The sequence below is a fragment of the Oncorhynchus gorbuscha genome, linkage group LG23 (assembly GCF_021184085.1).
Source record: "Oncorhynchus gorbuscha isolate QuinsamMale2020 ecotype Even-year linkage group LG23, OgorEven_v1.0, whole genome shotgun sequence".
NCBI lineage: Eukaryota > Metazoa > Chordata > Actinopteri > Salmoniformes > Salmonidae > Oncorhynchus > Oncorhynchus gorbuscha.
Window position 1 is genome coordinate 64,426,904 of NC_060195.1, and position 18,975 is coordinate 64,445,878.

The following is an 18,975-nucleotide window of genomic DNA, read 5'->3' on the forward strand; positions in this document are numbered from 1 at the left end:
TTCTGACTGTGGAGTAATGTTCAGTGTTATAGGTCTGACTGTGGTGTATTGTTCAGTGTTATAGTTCTGACTGTGGTGTATTGTTCAGTATTATAGTTCTGACTGTGGTGTAATGTCCAGTGTTATAGTCCTGACTGTGGTGTAATGTCCAGTGTTATAGTTCTGACTGTGGTGTAATGTCCAGTGTTATAGTCCTGACTGTGGTGTAATGTCCAGTATTATAGTTCTGACTGTGGTGTAATGTCCAGTGTTATAGTTCTGACTGTGGTGTAATGTCCAGTGTTATAGTTCTGACTGTGGTGTAATGTCCAGTGTTATAGTCCTGACTGTGGTGTAATGTCCAGTGTTATAGTTCTGACTGTGGTGTAATGTCCAGTGTTATAGTTCTGACTGTGGTGTAATGTCCAGTGTTATAGTTCTGACTGTGGTGTAATGTCCAGTGTTATAGTTCTGACTGTGGTGTAATGTCCAGTGTTATAGTTCTGACTGTGGTGTAATGTCCAGTGTTATAGTTCTGACTGTGGTGTAATGTTCAGTATCTTTACATTTCAGTGAAGATTCATAATACCACCTAATAACAGACGGCCATCTTAAATATCATTGCTACTTTCAATGAAACAGACGCACGCACGCACACGCACACACACACACACACACACACACACACACACACACACACACACACACACACACACACACACACACACACACACACACACACACACACACACACACCCTTATCTATATATGGGACATCCATATACTTTTGTTCCTCTTGGTTTGAACTGATCCCACAATGCACCACAAGACATCTACTGTCAAGCAGCTAAATGTGTGTAGAAAAACCTTGGTTTTGGTAAAGTCCCCCTTCCATCTCTCTTTCTCGTTCTCTCTCTCCTCACACCCACCACACAGACTGTGTTCTTAGGAGACGGATGGAGGGATGCATGACCGGATGAAGGAGTGAATGGATGAGAGGAGGAGTGGAGGATGAGAGGAGGCGGCAGTGAGGAGGAGGAGATGTAGTGAGGCTCGAGAGGACAGATCCACACGAGCATCACTTCAAAAGGAACAAGAGGAGAAACGGTAGAGGTCAAAGAAACACATGAAAAAATTAAACAGAAGATCTGAGGGAGGGAGAGAGCACACAGTGACAGATGAGATGTTAAGACCCCTGACAGACTGTTGAGAGAATTATAACACTCTTATAACACCTTCATGAGGCTCTCACGCATCGTGTGAGACTTCTATGGGTATGTTCTATATTATTTATGCCAAGGGACAGAGCAAAGCAGCGAAGCATAATGTCTACATTCTACATGTTCTATTTCTGTAACAGAGATCCACTGCTCTTAAAGTGTGAGAGATGTTAGATATCTACATGGACAACGTTAAAGCCCAGAAACAAAGTAGGTTCTCTCTCCTATCTAATACTGTCCACCAATCCTGGTGTGGTGTAAGGCAGAATTTCTCTTCCTCTGTCCCACCCAGTCTCAGTGTAAGGCAATAACCAGCAAGGCAAGCCATTGAAAGAGTATTTTCTGAGCCTTTGGTTCCAGGCTACTGTGTATTTCAAAGGAAACACTGTGTAGATGTTAAGGCGGAAAAGGATTCCCATGGTTTCCCACTGTGGGTCTTTAGCACTACGTGAGGCAGGATGCCTCAGCTTCCATGTCAGGAAATGGGACGGTTACAAGGGGGAATGGAGGTATAATCACATCACTCCACAGTAGACACAAGGACAGTCTATGACACGGGATACTACACACACAGAACTGTCTCTAGTCCAGTAGAGATAAACCACTATCACGGCCTAGCCACTTACAACTGAACTGGAAAAGACTAGTGTCTTATGGCGTGTTCCTGGATAAGACATATGCACAGAGGCAACACCAGTTTGTTCTATAGAAAGCAGGACAGAAAGAGAGAGGAAAAGACAAAAGAAAAACAGGAAAGTGTGGTCAGTTAAAGCACATGCAATACCTCTGAACATCTTCCATTCATACTGGGCATCCCTGCTTTATGACACTTCAAATGACATCATCACTGACAGACAGATACGGGGGAGTGGCACACACCCACACACAACCACACACTGCAGGGTGGGTCTGAGGGGTCGTACCCACAGTAGACATTAATGGGTGGAGCCAAGGCCCTTTCCACCAATCCACAGGCACTGCTTGCCTGGAGTCAAGTCTGTTCAGTTCCCTCAGCTCCTTGTGCTAACACAACACAGCCGTAGGACTGGGAATCATGTGGATCGTCCTTCTGTGTGTATTTGGTGTTTGTTTGCTTTTTCACAATGACATTGGTAACTGTACGCGTCTAGATTAGGTTTCTATTGTCTAGAGGACAGATTGTTCCAGTGACCACTCAACACTGAAATCTTGGTCTAGACTTCCAGTCTAAATCAGACTAAACTCCACTCTAGACTACACCGAGGTCTCAGGCCCTGCCCCATTGTGGGCGTAGCCAGCCCCAGAGTGACGGGAGTTGCCGGTGAATCGGAGGAGTGGGGTGAAAGTGCAGTAGTCGGGCCCGCTCCTCCAGTGGGTGAACATGAGTTTTTTGGTGAAGGGTTCAGACCTTCTGGGAATGGGGTTCTGGTGGTCGGCCCTCCTGCGCGTGGGCGCGTGGAGAGATGCCAGCGGGGTGAACTCCGATAGCTGGCCGTTATACAGCTTGTCTGCATTCTGTAAGGGAGGGATGGAGAGATGGGAGGAGAGAGAGGAAAGAGGGAGAGAACAGAGGAGTTATTATCTGGATCAAGGGAAGTGGGAGCCAATTCAGGTCCTCAAAAGGTGTGGTGTGTGAAGGGTTTTGTTCCAGCCCAGTATTAACCTGATTCAACCATTTCAACTATTTCAACTTATCGTGGTCTTTAATTAAAAAAACATTTGATTTAATCCAGTGAGTCTAAACTGGGTAGGAACAAAAGCCTGCATACGACACTCTGCTGTCTGCCAGAACCAGGATTGACCACATGGTGGACCCAGAAGACGACAAACCCCACCACTACCCCTACCCCAAAACCACATCAACACAAACACACCAGACCCTGTTAGCAAAAGATGTCAGGGAGCAAAACATAAGCAAACTGAAGAAGTGAACGGTCGGTCAAAGCATGCAGCATGTCCTCAGAGAACATCAAGGTGAATACGGCTGTTCAGTCTCAGACAAACACTCTGCCGAGCTTATAACTGGACTCACTGAACATCAATCAAACCTATTGTGGATTTGTGAAAGCTAGATTCTAAACCTCGCTTTCACCTATCCAGCCATACACAATTCAGTGCTTACTACCTCTAGGTGGAGGAACAAATTCAGGATGTATTCGAAATGTATAGGAACAGGGCCCAAGCCAGACCATATGGTGTTAGGCAGGGGAGGGAGATCCTGGCAGTATGAGCCTTCTGCTTAACTCAGTTGGGACTTTGGGATAGATTGAGAATTGGTCTAGTCAGGACAGGAGTCTAGCCTCACAGGCTAAACAGATGGACTACATGGTATAATTAAGGAGAGGTCTGGCCCAGAGACTTAGTATACTACAGGGGAGCCACGCATCTCCTGACATCCTACTCATTTAGCTGATGCCGATTGTGTTACTTTGAGCTCGTTACTAAACACAGGCTGCAGTACCTTCTGTAAACACTGGAGGGGGTAAGTGCTCTACTTTATAATAGTACTTGTTCCGCTGTCACAAAACAATTGCTATGGCACTGATGATAAACACATTCAGCATTCAAAAAGAGAATAACACCTAATTGATATGTTTAACTAGTTGTGATAGCTTTACCAGGAAACATATTTAATTCATTAGGGTAATGAACAACTCTTAGACTGATGGCATAATTCTTAAAACTTCATCTGGGACTAGACAGCCTGTCAGTGCCCCCCCCAGCCCTTCACCCAGCCCTTCACCCAGCCCTTCACCCAGCCCTTCACCCAGCTCTTCACCCAGCTCTTCACCCCACTCTTCACCGCACCCTTCACCGCACCCTTCACCCCACTCTTCACCGCACTCTTCACCGCACTCGGAGTCGGTCCCTCCTGTCTTTACCGTGGTGAGGCTAGGCCTCTGAGGTGGACAGGGCAACCCCCCCATCTAGCAGGGAGTCCCGGCTGTAGGTCATAACTCCATCAATGTTTCTATCAGCCCTCATTCGCTGTGGACAGCAAGATACACACGCTCAACACACATGGATCTAAACACACACTCAACATAGATAGATCTGCACAAACACACACTTGCCATTTTGAAGGGGCTTCAAATATCTGTTTCATGTCAGATACATTGTTTCTGTATTTATGAATGAGCATTCTAACCAACGCTCTTTCAAGGTACACTTAATGCACGGCATGGACATGCAAGTCAACAGGCACCTGTAAGCATTCACCACTACATGTCCATGCAGAGACACAGAGGGAGGAGAGGGCATGCGGATAGGTTGAGAGAGGGTCACCTGACTTCCCAGTCAAGTGGTTGGGTTAGAAACTGAGTCTGCTTGAAGTCTGGGAGAGCATAAAGATGGTGGACTGCTCAGAGGTAAGACATGGTCGCTTTGTCTGCCGTTCCCAAGGAGACAGAGCCAGGTCAGAGGGGTCAGAGGGTAGAGGTTAAAGGTCACACAGGCCAGTAGAGAGGGCAGGCAGGGACAGAGGAGAGGAGAGAAGTGTTAAAAGGAACACTTTGTATCTTAAAAGACACTTGATGTTCACCATCAATCACTATTTCAGGAAGAGGAAAGAGGAGGGTGTTAGAAGCTCTTCCGGGTCATGGCGAGGTGAACCGAGGTCAGTAGGGAGAGGTTAGAGGAATCACTGTACACAGTACAGACAAATGGCTCATTTAGTAGTGAGAGAAATTCCAGACAGCCAGACATACAACTCTCAGCCTTTCAGAATGGGTAACAAGTTATACAGCGTTTCCCTCCAGATTGGTTGTTTGAGAAGAAGAAGTGAACACTACACACTGATTCAACAGCTCACTTACTTGAAGAAGACCTGGAATATATCCACACGCAGCATACAGCTAAAGTCACGGTGATACATATATATATATGATATACCGTATATACAGAATGCACATTTAATCCTCTGATTTTAAATGTAAGCATGTGTGCATGTACTTCTGTGCATAATGTGTGTGTGTGTGTGTGTGTGTGTGTGTGTGTGTGTGTGTGTGTGTGTGTGTGTGTGTGTGTGTGTGTGTGTGTGTGTGTGTGTGTGTGTGTGTGTGTGTGTGTGTGTGTGTGTGTGTGCGCTCGCCCACCTGGATGCGTTCTGTGGTGGTGGGCCACAGGGCCCTGCAGACGACCTTCTTGACCACGTCAGGCAGCAAACTGGTGACGATGAGCAGGATGATGCTGAGCCAGGCCGGACCACTGGACAACATCTGAATAAACACATAGTACATCCTCTGGTAGTTCAGGAAGGGCCTGGGGAGAGGAGAGAGGATCTAGTTATTATACATCTAGAACCTCTCAATGAACACATAGTACAACCTCTGGTAGGGACACAGAGGACAGGATCTATTTTGTCTATATCTATGTTTATAACATCTGCATAAACATATAGTACAACCTCTGGTAGAGAGACCGAGAAGACAAGATCTATTTCACCTATATCTATGTTTATAACATCTGCATAAACATATAGTACAACCTCTGGTAGAGAGACCGAGAAGACAAGATCTATTTCACCTATATCTATGTTTATAACATCTGCATAAACACATAGTACTTCCCCTGGTAACATGAAGAACAGAAAGCTATAGGATATACTAAAACATACCAAATGATGCCTCCCCATAGCAGAGAGAAGATGACGAAGAAAAGCAGCGAGCCCCAGATGACAAAGTGGTTGATCCACGTCCAGTAGTGTGTGTCCATGGCGAGCTGTGAGATGGAGAGAGACAGAGACAGAGAGAGACACAGAGAGACAGACAGAGAGAGAGAGAGAGAAAGAGAGAGAGACAGAGACACAAAGACACAGAGAGAGACACAGAGACAGACAGACAGAGAGAGAGAGTGAGACAGAAAGAGATAAACAGAGAGACAGAGAAAGAGAGGTAGAGAAAGACCATCGACTTGTAATTAAATCAGAGCAGTAGAACTCTCTAATATCGAGTCCCTTTAACATCTAGCATAAAGTAGTGCCTTAGAGGTAGTGATGAGTAGGAGGTTACTGTAAAGTAGTGCCTTAGCAGTGGTGATGGGTAGGATGTTACTGTAAAGTAGTGCCTTAGCAGTGGTGATGGGTAGGATGTTACTGTAAAGTAGTGCCTTAGCGGTAGTGATGGGTAGGATGTTACTGTAAAGTAGTGCCTTAGCAGTGGTGATGGGTAGGATGTTACTGTAAAGTAGTGCCTTGGCAGTGGTGATGGGTAGGATGTTACTGTAAAGTAGTGCCTTAGCGGTAGTGATGGGTAGGATGTTACTGTAAAGTAGTGCCTTAGCGGTGGTGATGGGTAGGATGTTATTGTAAAGAAGTGCCTTAGCGGTAGTGATGGGTAGGATGTTACTGTAAAGTAGTGCCTTAGCGGTGGTGATGGGTAGGATGTTACTGTAAAGAAGTGCCTTAGCGGTAGTGATGGGTAGGATGTTACTGTAAAGTAGTGCCTTAGCGGTGGTGATAGGTAGGATGTTACTGTAAAGTAGTGCCTTAGCAGTGGTGATAGGTAGGATGTTACTGTAAAGTAGTGCCTTAGCGGTGGTGATGGGTAGGATGTTACTGTAAAGTAGTGCCTTAGCAGTAGTGATGAGTAGGATGTTACTGTAAAGTAGTGCCTTAGCGGTGGTGATGGGTAGGATGTTACTGTAAAGTAGTGCCTAAGCAGTAGTGATGAGTAGGATGTTACTGTACCTTTAAGGTGACTGTGAACACCAGCACTGTGAAGACCAGAGTCCCAAACGTCCAGTTACCAAACATCTGTGGAGAGGAAGGTATTACAGAGAGAAATCACACTATTAGACATGCAGCCATTTCAGAGGACAGTGTGCTACTGTAATTACAGTCAGCCTTGACTAACTACATTTCCTTTGCATTACTACATGTTTGTTGCTATGTTTAGCTTTTAAAATGGGCAATTATCCAGGATTAATCAATACAAAAATCACACAGTTTAGTTGTATTTTCCAGAGATGTTTTTTTCATTCAGTTATATGAAGTCAAACCAGTGCAGAGATGGAAAATGGATATTAAACTATTTTCAAGCTGCTTCAAACAACAACAATATGTGCACTATTTCTCTTAGTTCTGCATTTACAGTACAGAATAACCTGAAATTAGCTAGATGTGTCTCTAAAATAAACATTTTTACAAATAAAACATGTTCTGTACGTTCAAATAGCTTGTGATGTTGATGGAATGCTAATACCCAAACCAACGGTGATGAGGGTCAACAACATGAAGTTACCTACCAACACATAAACCCACCTGCTTTCCTCAAGGGGGCTTAAAGGGACAATTCCCCCCAATGTATGAATACACCTGACAAACTTTGACTGAGGGAGAACTGTCCTTTTAACAGTCAAAATGAGCTGCTTCTTTAAAACTACTGCAAGGGCCAATGAAATGCAGTGATAGAAGAGAACCTTGAAAAACAGACTCCTTCTGTCTGTGTTGTTTTAACTTCCTGTTTTCACCCTTTCCTTTTTTTCTGCCAAATATTCCACCAAGACAATAAGTTTGAGATAGAAGCCTAGTCAGCTCCACAGACGGTCATTTTGTTTCAAATTGCATAACTATGAAATATCCAACCTGACATGTCCTATACAACAATATCCGTCAAATGTACTTGGCCATTCACTTCCTTTGTCACATACTGTAGTCTATAGTGTACGGGTGGAACAGTGTGAACCCTGAGCTCTAATGCCCTGATGCCTGACCCAGTCTTACAGTCTTCAGCCTTGTGTTCTGACAGGAGATGACATCTTAGAGTAGGGGTAGCCAATCCTGGTCCTGGAGGGTCGCGGCGTGTACAGGCTTTTGTTCCAGCCCAGCTCTAACACACCAGATCAATTGTGTTATAGATCAATACCATTTGTTGATTATCTGCAACAGGTGTGTTAAAGCTGGGCGGAAACAAAACCCTGCCCTAAAGACTCAATATGAGCTGTTCCCTACCACCCTCCATGGTGGATGTCTACTAGCGGAAACCACTGTTGTACCGGACACACAAACAACATGAGGAAGTCTGGACTACGGCAACTACACAAAGAGACAAGAGTGGAGTTGGAGTATGGGTCTACTATTACTACACGGATATACCTACAGCTCATTGGCCTATACAGGCAGTAGGGGTTGGATATGAGGGGATACCTATTGGATGAGATGATGACGGGCGGTTTGGTTACGCAATGTGACGGGCAGTGGGGGGGGGGGGGGCAGTCCAACTAAAACTAAACCAGGGTGACAGACAGATAGGGACAGGCTTACCATCTGTGTGTTGGTTGTCATTAGCTGAGGAGAGAACGAGAAGCATAAAGAACAAGCAACATAAAGGTAAGAGGAGAAGAAGAGGAGGAGGAAGAAGAGGAAGAAAATAAAAGAAAGAACTGGAAGCCATAAAACTAAAACATCTGATATTCAAAGGAAATAAAGCAAAAACAGGCAAATCAAAGCAATCCAACAGGTTAAAGTGATATAAAGGAAGAGATATAAAAGGAGAAACAGCACAGAGAAAGATGTCTGCAGACTCAACATGCTTTCCTTTCATAGATATGAATGGGAGATCCGGTCATGGTTTTATGCAAAGGATCACAGGTGAATCTGCAGGCCAGGAGATCTTATTTCCTCCATTTACCTAAAATCACCACACCTTCCACAGACGACAGCTGTTCTGACTGAAGTTTTAGAATGTTGTTCACGAACATGAATTCAATGTCAAATGAACTCAAAGGTCCATGTTGAATTGTGGGTAAAAGCGGGGTCAAAACTTGATGAAAAGTATGTACATTGGTGACAATAACGTTTTCCACATTGACAAACCGTGGAAACAGCGTCGATTCAACCTGTGTGTGACCGGTGAGCTCACTCATAACCCACAGTCACAACCAGCCACTCCACATCACAATCACTGGACACTCCTTCACGGCAGGAACATAAACACTTGACCTGATCAGACGATCATTTCATAACTTCACACCAACATATACTCTTTAACGCAGTACTCCAGTAGCCACGGCGACGGTGTCTTTACCTGTCCGTTGCTGGTGAAGGTGCTGTTGTTGAACAGGAAGTAAGAACCAAAGAAGAAGACGACGGCGTCGAACACCCCCAGGAAGGTCCAGTAGATGAAAATGGGCCAACGCAGGAGAGAGTTCTTAGCTATGTCCCTGTAGAGAGGAAACATTACAGTACACATTATATACAGTAAATATAGGAGGGAGTTCTGAGCTATGTCCCTGTAGAGAGGAAACATTACAGTACACATTATACACAGTAAATATAGGAAGGAGTACTGAGCTATGTCCCTGTAGAGAGGAAACATTACAGTACACATTATATACAGTAAATATAGGAGGGAGTACTGAGCTATGTCCCTGTAGAGAGGAAACATTACAGTACACATTATATACAGTAAATATAGGAGGGAGTTCTGAGCTATGTCCCTGTAGAGAGGAAACATTACAGTACACATTATATACAGTAAATATAGGAGGGAGTTCTGAGCTATGTTCTTGTAGAGAGGAAACATTACAGTACACATTATACACAGTAAATATAGGAGGGAGTACTGAGCTATGTCCCTGTAGAGAGGAAACATTACAGTACACATTATATACAGTAAATATAGGAGGGAGTTCTGAGCGATGTCCTTGTAGAGAGGAAACATTACAGTACACATTATACACAGTAAATATAGGAGGGAGTACTGAGCTATGTCCCTGTAGAGAGGAAACATTACAGTACACATTATATACAGTAAATATAGGAGGGAGTTCTGAGCTATGTCCCTGTAGAGAGGAAACATTACAGTACACATTATATACAGTAAATATAGGAGGGAGTTCTGAGCTATGTCCCTGTAGAGAGGAAACATTACAGTACACATTATATACAGTAAATATAGGAGGGAGTTCTGAGCTATGTCCCTGTAGAGAGGAAACATTACAGTACACATTATATACAGTAAATATAGGAGGGAGTTCTGAGCTATGTCCCTGTAGAGAGGAAACATTACAGTACACATTATATACAGTAAATATAGGAGGGAGTTCTGAGCTATGTCCTTGTAGAGAGGAAACATTAAAGTTCACATTATATACAGTAAATATAGGAGGGAGTTCTGAGCTATGTCCCTGTAGAGAGGAAACATTACAGTACACATTATATACAGTAAATATAGGAGGGAGTTCTGAGCTATGTCCTTGTAGAGAGGAAACATTACAGTACACATTATACACAGTAAATATAGGAGGGAGTACTGAGCTATGTCCCTGTAGAGAGGAAACATTACAGTACACATTATACACAGTAAATATAGGAGGGAGTACTGAGCTATGTCCCTGTAGAGAGGAAACATTACAGTACACATTATATACAGTAAATATAGGAGGGAGTTCTGAGCTATGTCCCTGTAGAGAGGAAACATTACAGTACACATTATATACAGTAAATATAGGAGGGAGTACTGAGCTATGTCCCTGTAGAGAGGAAACATTACAGTACACATTATATACAGTAAATATAGGAGGGAGTTCTGAGCTATGTCCCTGTAGAGAGGAAACATTACAGTACACATTATATACAGTAAATATAGGAGGGAGTTCTGAGCTATGTCCCTGTAGAGAGGAAACATTACAGTGGTTAAGGACGCTGTACTGCAGCGCCAGCTGTGCCACCAGAGACTCTGGGTTCGCGCCCAGGCTCTGTCGTAACCGGCCGCGACCGGGAGGTCCGTGGGGCGACGCACAATTGGCCTAGCGTCGCCCGGGTTAGGGAGGGCTTGGCCAGTAGGGATATCCTTGTCTCATCGCGCACCAGCGACTCCTGTGGCGGACCGGGTGCAGAGCACGCTAACCAAGGTTGCCAGGTGCACGGTGTTTCCTCTGACACATTGGTGCGGCTGGCTTCCGGGTTGGATGCGCGCTGTGTTAAGAAGCAGTGCGGCTTGGTTGGGTTGTGTGTCGGAGGACACATGACTTTCAACCTTCGTCTCTCCCGAGCCCGTACGGGAGTTGTAGCGATGAGACAAGATAGTAGCTACTAAAACAATTGGATACCACGAAATTGGGGAGAAAAAGGGGTAAAATAAATAATAATAATAATAAAATAAATGAAATATAGGAGGTAGTCCTTAGCTATGTCCTGATGACCAGACACCTGAACATAATGCTTGCATTACATTCGTCTATATACCATGTATTTTGGGATTTAATTAGATGGTTCTATTGTTTTCCCATTCATTTGTAGATTCCTTTCAATTCATACTAATGTCTGACACATTTAGACATTTAGATAAGTGTCCCTTTAACCAGAAGAATTCCAAGCTAACAGCAATCACACTTTCTATTAGTCTCCAGAGCTAAAAGAGCATTCCTCCAACACAACCGTGAGCAAGGCAGCATTGATTTAACAGTTAGCTGACAAATCCAGGCATGGAGGAATGACCTGACGCCAGTCAGATGCCTTTCTGCCTGCTGCATTGTTAGTCTAAATTTTCCACACAATGACCCATAGGTAGCTAGCAGGAAAATGGAGTATTGATTGTCACCAGGCAGAGAGAGGAAAAGCAAACAAAAACATCAAGCATTTACTGGCAACACCACTGAACAATGTGAGCTTTACACTGTATATATGGATTCACAAACAAGTGTGTCTACGTGATTCTATTATTATCAAGTAACGTCTTACAACATCTTGAGAATGTGAATGTGGCTGTTGTTCAGTAACAGAGTTCATACGAGGAGAGAGATGGCAGCCACAGTTTGCCAAGAGCTGATAGGATTTTACAATGATCTGCTCAGTACGATCTGAGGAAACGCTGTGGAAGAGATCAACTGAGGAACATTCCCAATGTGAGATTTTCTAACAGTCTACACAAATGTATCACATCACACTATTGCATGCTGGGACAGGCAGTTGGTGGGTAGCGCCTACACTATATATACAAAAGTATGTGGACACAGGATTCAGCTACTTCAGCCACACCTGCTGCTGACAGGTGTGAACAGGAGAACACTACCGTTCAGAAGTTTAGGGTCACTTAGAAATGTCTTGTTTTTGAAAGAAAAACACTTTTTTTGTCCATTAAAATAACATAAAATTGTTCAGAAATGCAGTGCAGAATTTGTTAATGTTGTAAATGACCGTAGTAGCTGGTGACGGCTGATTGTTAATGGAATATCTACATAGGCGTACAGAGGCCCATTATCAGCAACCATCACTCCTGTGTTCCAATGGCACGTTGTGTTAGCTAACCCAAGTTTATCATTTTATAGGCTAATTGATCATTAGAAACTCCCTGTGCAATTATGTTAGCACAGCTGAAAACGGTTGTTTTGATTAAAGAAGCAATTAAACTGGCCTTCTGCTGAAGGATGGGATTAAAAACAAACAAAAGACAACTATTGTAAAATACATTGTGTCCGTATAATTTATATAGTATGTGTATAAGCTGTAAGTAGAAGCCTAAGTGTTGTTGTCCATTAGTTTACTCCAATTAGGGGAGGGGTGGTAGGGTTAGGGGAGGGGTGGGAGGGTTAGTGGAAAATAATAAAGGAAATATATTTGGAAAAATATGTATACAAAAATATATATGGGGGATTTGAAATGATGCAGACAATTACATTGATAAAAGCTACAATCTGCAGTATTACAGCTGACATCACCGATTACCAAGCATCGGCTGGGGTGGTATAAAGCTCGCCGTCATTGGACTCTGGAGCAGTGGAAACACGTTCTCTATAGTGATGAATCACGCTTCACCATCTGGCAGTCCGACGGAGGAATCTGGGTTTGGAGGATGCCAGGAGAACGCTACCTGCCCCAATGGATAGTGACAACTGTAAAGTTTAGTGGAGGAATAATGGTCTGGGGCTGTTTTTCATGGTTCGGGCTAGGCCCCTTAGATCCAGTGAAGGGATATCTTAACGCTACAACATACAATGACATTCTTGATGATTCTGTGCTTCCAACTTTATGGAAACCGTTTGGGGAATACCTTTTCCTGTTTCAGTATGACAATGCCCCTGTGCACAAAGCAAGGCCCATACAGAAATGGTTTGTCGAGATCGGTGTGGAAGAACTTGACTGGCCTGCACAGAGCCCTGACCTCATCCCCATCAAACACTTTTGGGATGAATTGGAACGCCAACTGTAGGCCAGCTTAATCGCCCAACATCAGTGCCCGACCTCACTAATGCTCTTCTGGCTGAAAGGAAGCAAGTCCCTGTAGCAATATTCCAACATCTAGTGGAATGTCTTCCCAGTAGAGTGGAGGCTGTTATTGCAACAAAAGGGGGGACCAACTCCTATTAATACCCATGATTTTGGAGTGAGATGTTCGACGAGCAGGTATCCACAAACTTTGGTCATGTAGTGTACCTGTAGAGGGAGGGGTCTTTCTTGAGGATGTCCATGTTGATGTGCTGCTCGATGAGGCTGAAGAGCAGGATGGGTAGAGAGGTAAAGCTGATATTGTACAATGTCAGATAGGCTGTGTCATACAGCGGCTGGAGAGAGACAGGATGGTAGAGAACAACCAAGATCAGTCATTTAAAACAATATTTATACCTTACTCATTTGTCATGCATTCTTAACCAGAGAAAAACAATTCAAACTTCTCCACAAAGTCATGGTTTAAAGTACTACAATGTCTGAGAACATCTTTTATGTACCTGTTGGGAGAAGCCACAGAAGAACTGGTAGAGGAACTGAGGGAAGATGAAGGCGACATTCTGAGGAAAAATAAAATGATGTGTTAATGCTTAATCATCAGTAGTCCTAAGTTACATTTAGTGAGAAAACACTCACTTTGTAGAAGAAGTACTGGACAAGCTCTGAGATGCGGATGTAGTAGTAGTGTCCGTGGACCAGCAGCATCTTCTTCAGGTGTTTGAACTTCGGGATGGCGTAGTCACTGTTCCGCGCTGCCTGGCGACCCTCTTTACCCATGATGCCTTAGGGGAGGACATGACTGAGCACTTTTACCATTTGTTATGCGAGTCATATACATGAATAAAAATATATAAAACTACATTCAAATATATATATATATAAAATCAACCAATCTAAATCGTATTCAAATTCAAATAACTTTATTGAAAAGAGGCCCATTTACAGTGAACAGGGTAATACTAACCGATGCCCACGTGAGCCTCCAGGATCATGCTAACATCATTAGCCCCGTCTCCAATGGCTAGCGTGATGGGGTGTTCTGGAGACGATTTGATCAGCTTCACAATCTGGCAACACAACGTTTCAGGATCAGTGAGATAACCGTTTTTTAAAATCTATAATTCATCAAAGAAGATATGTCTAATACAGACCATCTTTGTAAAGAGAGTTAGAGCTAAACCTACAGACAATGTTATATGAACCTAACCACTGTATATTAACCTATATTAACATGACAGAGAGGATACTTGTAGTAGTAAGACTTCCTATGTGAATGTCAGAACATATTACATCACAGCCCATATTCCTCTGCCTCCTAGCACAGTGGGGGAGAACTAGAGAGAAGGGTGATATTGTGATATTGTGCAGAAAGAGATAGTGACAGTCATATCAGACAGAGCTCAATAGAACTCCTCCGTAAGAGATAGTGACAGTCAAATCAGACAGAGCTCAATAGAACTCCTCAGTAAGAGATAGTGACAGTCATATCAGACAGAACTCAATAAAACTCCTCAGTAAAGATGGAGACAGTCATATCAGACAGAGCTCAATAGAACTCCTCAGTAAAGATAGACAGTCATATCAGACAGAGCTCAATAGAACTCCTCAGTAAGAGATAGTGACAGTCATATCAGACAGAGCTCAATAAAACTCCTCAGTAAAGATGGAGACAGTCATATCAGACAGAGCTCAATAGAACTCCTCAGTAAAGATAGACAGTCATATCAGACAGAGCTCAATAGAACTCCTCAGTAAAGATAGGCAGTCATATCAGACAGAGCTCAATAAAACTCCTCAGTAAAGAAGGAGACAGTCATATGAGAGAGAGCTCAATAGAACTCCTCAGTAAAGATAGACAGTCATATCAGACAGAGCTCAACAGAACTCCTCAGTAAAGATGGAGACAGTCATATGAGAGAGAGCTCAATAGAACTCCTCAGTAAGAGATAGTGACAGCCTGGGGCGGCAGGGTAGCCTAGTGGTTAGAGCGTTGGACTAGTAACCGGAAGGTTGCAAGTTCAAACCCCCGAGCTGACAAGGTACAAATCTGTCATTCTGCCCCTGAACAGAATGACAGTTAACCCACTGTTCCCAGGCCGTCATTGAAAATAAGAATTTGTTCTTAACTGACTTGCCTGCTTAAATAAAGGTAAAAAAAAAATAGAAATAAAATAAATAAACAAATATGAGAGAGCTCAATAGAACTCCTCAGTAAAGATGGAGGCAGTCATATGAGAGAGAGCTCAATAGAACTCCTCAGTAAAGATGGAGGCAGTCATATGAGAGAGAGCTCAATAGAACTCCTCAGTAAGAGATAGTGACAGTCATATGAGAGAGAGCTCAATAGAACTCCTCAGTAAAGACGGAGACAGTCATATCAGTCAGAGCTCAATAGAACTCCTCAGTAAGAGATAGTGACAGCCATGTCAGACAGAGCTCAATATAATATACTGTAACTCCTCAGTCCCAAATAACGTCTGCTATGACAGGTGGGGTCTAATGTGAGAGAGAAGAGAGGGAGACAGAAAGATAATGGGTCGGAGAGAAATAGAGTGGAGAGCGAGGGGCAACAGTCTGGAGTGGCACTAATTGGTAACCAGAGACCAGAGGTGGGGGAGGGAGGGAGGTAGTGGAGTCCAGTAGAGAGGTGAAACATCAACCAGCTCAACACTCCATCAGACTGTGTCAGTGCGTCCGTCACTTAACCTAGCCGTGACGGATCACATGACACCAAAGTCATGTTGGTCAGAAATAGGTGTGGAAACGTGTCGTTTGAAATAACTCGGCCTGATAGGCTACCTGTGCCTTCTGGAGGGGAGCCATCCGGCAGCAGAGCACAGCGCTGCAGTTCCTACAGATCTCCAGGAAGATCTCCTTGTAGTTCCCCTGACTGGAGTCCTCCTGACTGGGCTTCAGCACCGCAGACAGGGTGGCCCCGTCGATGATCAGACCGTAGTCCACACAGTCAGCAGACAGACTGGACACACACACACACAGAGATACACACACAGTCTTTAACTAACCTTGTGGGGGGACACAATTTATAACCATTCAAAATGCTATTTTCCCTAACTCCTAACCCTAAACTTAACTCTAACTCTAAGCCCAAAACCGAACCTTAACCGTAACCCTTAACCTAAACGTGTGTGTGTGTGTGTTGGGATCCCGGCACCCACCCTGAGAAGGTGTCTCTGGTCATGCTACCATGCTGTCTGAGTACAGTTTTACTCAGGTCAAACAGAACGTCATGTAGACTCTGTTCCTCGGTGCGTTTGGTGGTCAGCTCCAGTATCTGTGTGGAGCGGCGGAACAGCTTGCTAGCGTAACAAGTAGCCGCCGCCGTCTCCATCTTGTCTCCGGTCAGCACCCACACCTTCATCCCAGCCTTCTGGAGAGACTCGATGGTGTCTGCTGCCTTGTCCTGGAGCCTGGAGAACAGGCAACATAAAGTCAGGCAGCAGTCAATGGGGCAACGCTGTACGTGGTCATTAGCAGTCAATGGAGAAATGCTGTACATGGTCATTAGCAGTCAATGGAGAAACGCTGTACATGGTCATTAGCAGTCAATGGAGACACGCTGTACATGGTCATCAGCAGTCAATGGGACAACACTGTACATGGTCATCAAGCAGTCAATGGGGCAATGCTGTACATGGTCATCAACAGTCAATGGAGCAACGCTGTACATGGTCATCAGCAGTCAATGGGGCAACGCTGTACATGGTCATCAACAGTCAATGGGGCAACGCTGTACATGGTCATCAGCAGTCAATGGAGCAACGCTGTACATGGTCATTAGCAGTCAATGGAGAAACGCTGTACATGGTCATCAGCAGTCAATGGAGAAACGCTGTACATGGTCATTAGCAGTCAATGGGGCAACGCTGTACATGGTCATTAGCAGTCAATGGAGAAATGCTGTACATGGTCATTAGCAGTCAATGGAGAAACGCTGTACATGGTCATTAGCAGTCAATGGAGAAATGCTGTACATGGTCATTAGCAGTCAATGGAGAAACGCTGTACATGGTCATTAGCAGTCAATGGAGACACGCTGTACATGGTCATCAGCAGTCAATGGAGAAACGCTGTACATGGTCATCAGCAGTCAATGGAGAAACGCTGTACATGGTCATCAGACTGAATGCTGCATTCTGTCAATCTTTCAATAATTCTTCTAAATCTCTAATTCTACCACATCCATACAGAGCAGAGGTGATTTGTTCAGGTTTAGAATACAAGTAAAATGGAATGGTACAGACACAAACAGTTTAGAATACAAGTAGAATGGAATGGTGCAGATACAAACAGTTTAGAATACAAGTAGAATGGAATGGTGCAGACACAAACAGTTTAGAATACAAGTAGAATGGAATGGTACAGACACACACAGTTTAGAATACAAGTAGAATGGAATGGTGCAGATACAAACAGTTTACAATACAAGTAGAATGGAATGGTGCAGATACAAACAGTTTAGAATACAAGTAGAATGGAATGGTGCAGACACAAACAGTTTAGAATACAAGTAGAATGGAATGGTGCAGATACAAACAGTTTAGAATACAAGTAGAATGGAATGGTGCAGACACAAACAGTTTACAATACAAGTAGAATGGAATGGTGCAGACACAAACAGTTTAGAATACAAGTAGAATGGAATGGTGCAGACACAAACAGTTTAGAATACAAGTAGAATGGAATGGTGCAGACACAAACAGTTTAGAATACAAGTAGAATGGAATGGTGCAGACACAAACAGTTTAGAATACAAGTAGAATGGAATGGTGCAGACACAAACAGTTTAGAATACAAGTAGAATGGAATGGTGCAGACACAAACAGTTTAGAATACAAGTAGAATGGAATGGTGCAGACACAAACAGTTTAGAATACAAGTAGAATGGAATGGTGCAGACACAAACAGTTTAGAATACAAGTAGAATGGAATGGTGCAGACACAAACAGTTTAGAATACAAGTAGAATGGAATGGTGCAGACACAAACAGTTTAGAATACAAGTAGAATGGAATGGTGCAGATACAAACAGTTTACAATACAAGTAGAATGGAATGGTGCAGATACAAACAGTTTACAATACAAGTAGAATGGAATGGTGCAGATACAAACAGTTTACAATACAAGTAGAATGGAATGGTGCAGACACAAACAGTTTACAATACAAGTAGAATGGAATGGTGCAGATACAAACAGTTTACAATACAAGTAGAATGGAATGGTGCAGATACAAACAGTTTAGAATACAAGTAGAATGGAATGGTGCAGATACAAACAGTTTACAATACAAGTAGAATGGAATGGTGCAGATACAAACAGTTTAGAATACAAGTAGAATGGAATGGTACAGACACAAACAGTTTAGAATACAAGTAGAATGGAATGGTACAGACACACACAGTTTAGAATACAAGTAGAATGGAATGGTGCAGACACAAACAGTTTAGAATACAAGTAGAATGGAATGGTACAGACACACACAGTTTAGAATACAAGTAGAATGGAATGGTGCAGACACAAACAGTTTAGAATACAAGTAGAATGGAATGGTACAGACACAAACAGTTTAGAATAAAAGTAGAATGGAATGGTGCAGACACAAACAGTTTAGAAT

The 18,975-nt window shown here is 43.4% G+C and overlaps 1 protein-coding gene across 4 annotated transcripts in view; it reads right to left on the reverse strand.

The window, feature by feature from the left end:
- Nucleotides 1–403: 403 nt before the first annotated feature.
- Nucleotides 404–18,975, reverse strand: part of LOC124011189 (phospholipid-transporting ATPase IH-like) — an 84,518-nt gene continuing 65,946 nt past the window's right edge. Inside the window, exons 18-31 of one of the 4 annotated variants that reach the window (XM_046324300.1) lie at nucleotides 16,521–16,772; nucleotides 16,144–16,321; nucleotides 14,309–14,411; nucleotides 13,981–14,126; nucleotides 13,845–13,904; nucleotides 13,552–13,679; nucleotides 9,203–9,338; nucleotides 8,440–8,463; nucleotides 6,865–6,930; nucleotides 5,794–5,897; nucleotides 5,273–5,438; nucleotides 2,587–2,693; nucleotides 1,826–1,902; nucleotides 404–1,060 (exon numbers count right to left, since the gene is read on the reverse strand). In XM_046324300.1, coding sequence (XP_046180256.1) covers nucleotides 1,851–1,902; nucleotides 2,587–2,693; nucleotides 5,273–5,438; nucleotides 5,794–5,897; nucleotides 6,865–6,930; nucleotides 8,440–8,463; nucleotides 9,203–9,338; nucleotides 13,552–13,679; nucleotides 13,845–13,904; nucleotides 13,981–14,126; nucleotides 14,309–14,411; nucleotides 16,144–16,321; nucleotides 16,521–16,772 — 1,522 coding nt within the window. In that variant the 3' untranslated portion in view covers nucleotides 404–1,060; nucleotides 1,826–1,850. Of the gene's footprint in view, nucleotides 2,694–5,272; nucleotides 5,439–5,793; nucleotides 5,898–6,864; nucleotides 6,931–8,439; nucleotides 8,464–9,202; nucleotides 9,339–13,551; nucleotides 13,680–13,844; nucleotides 13,905–13,980; nucleotides 14,127–14,308; nucleotides 14,412–16,143; nucleotides 16,322–16,520; nucleotides 16,773–18,975 lie in introns of all 4 variants that reach the window. The other 3 variants (XM_046324299.1, XM_046324297.1, XM_046324298.1) reach the window with 3 other exon arrangements.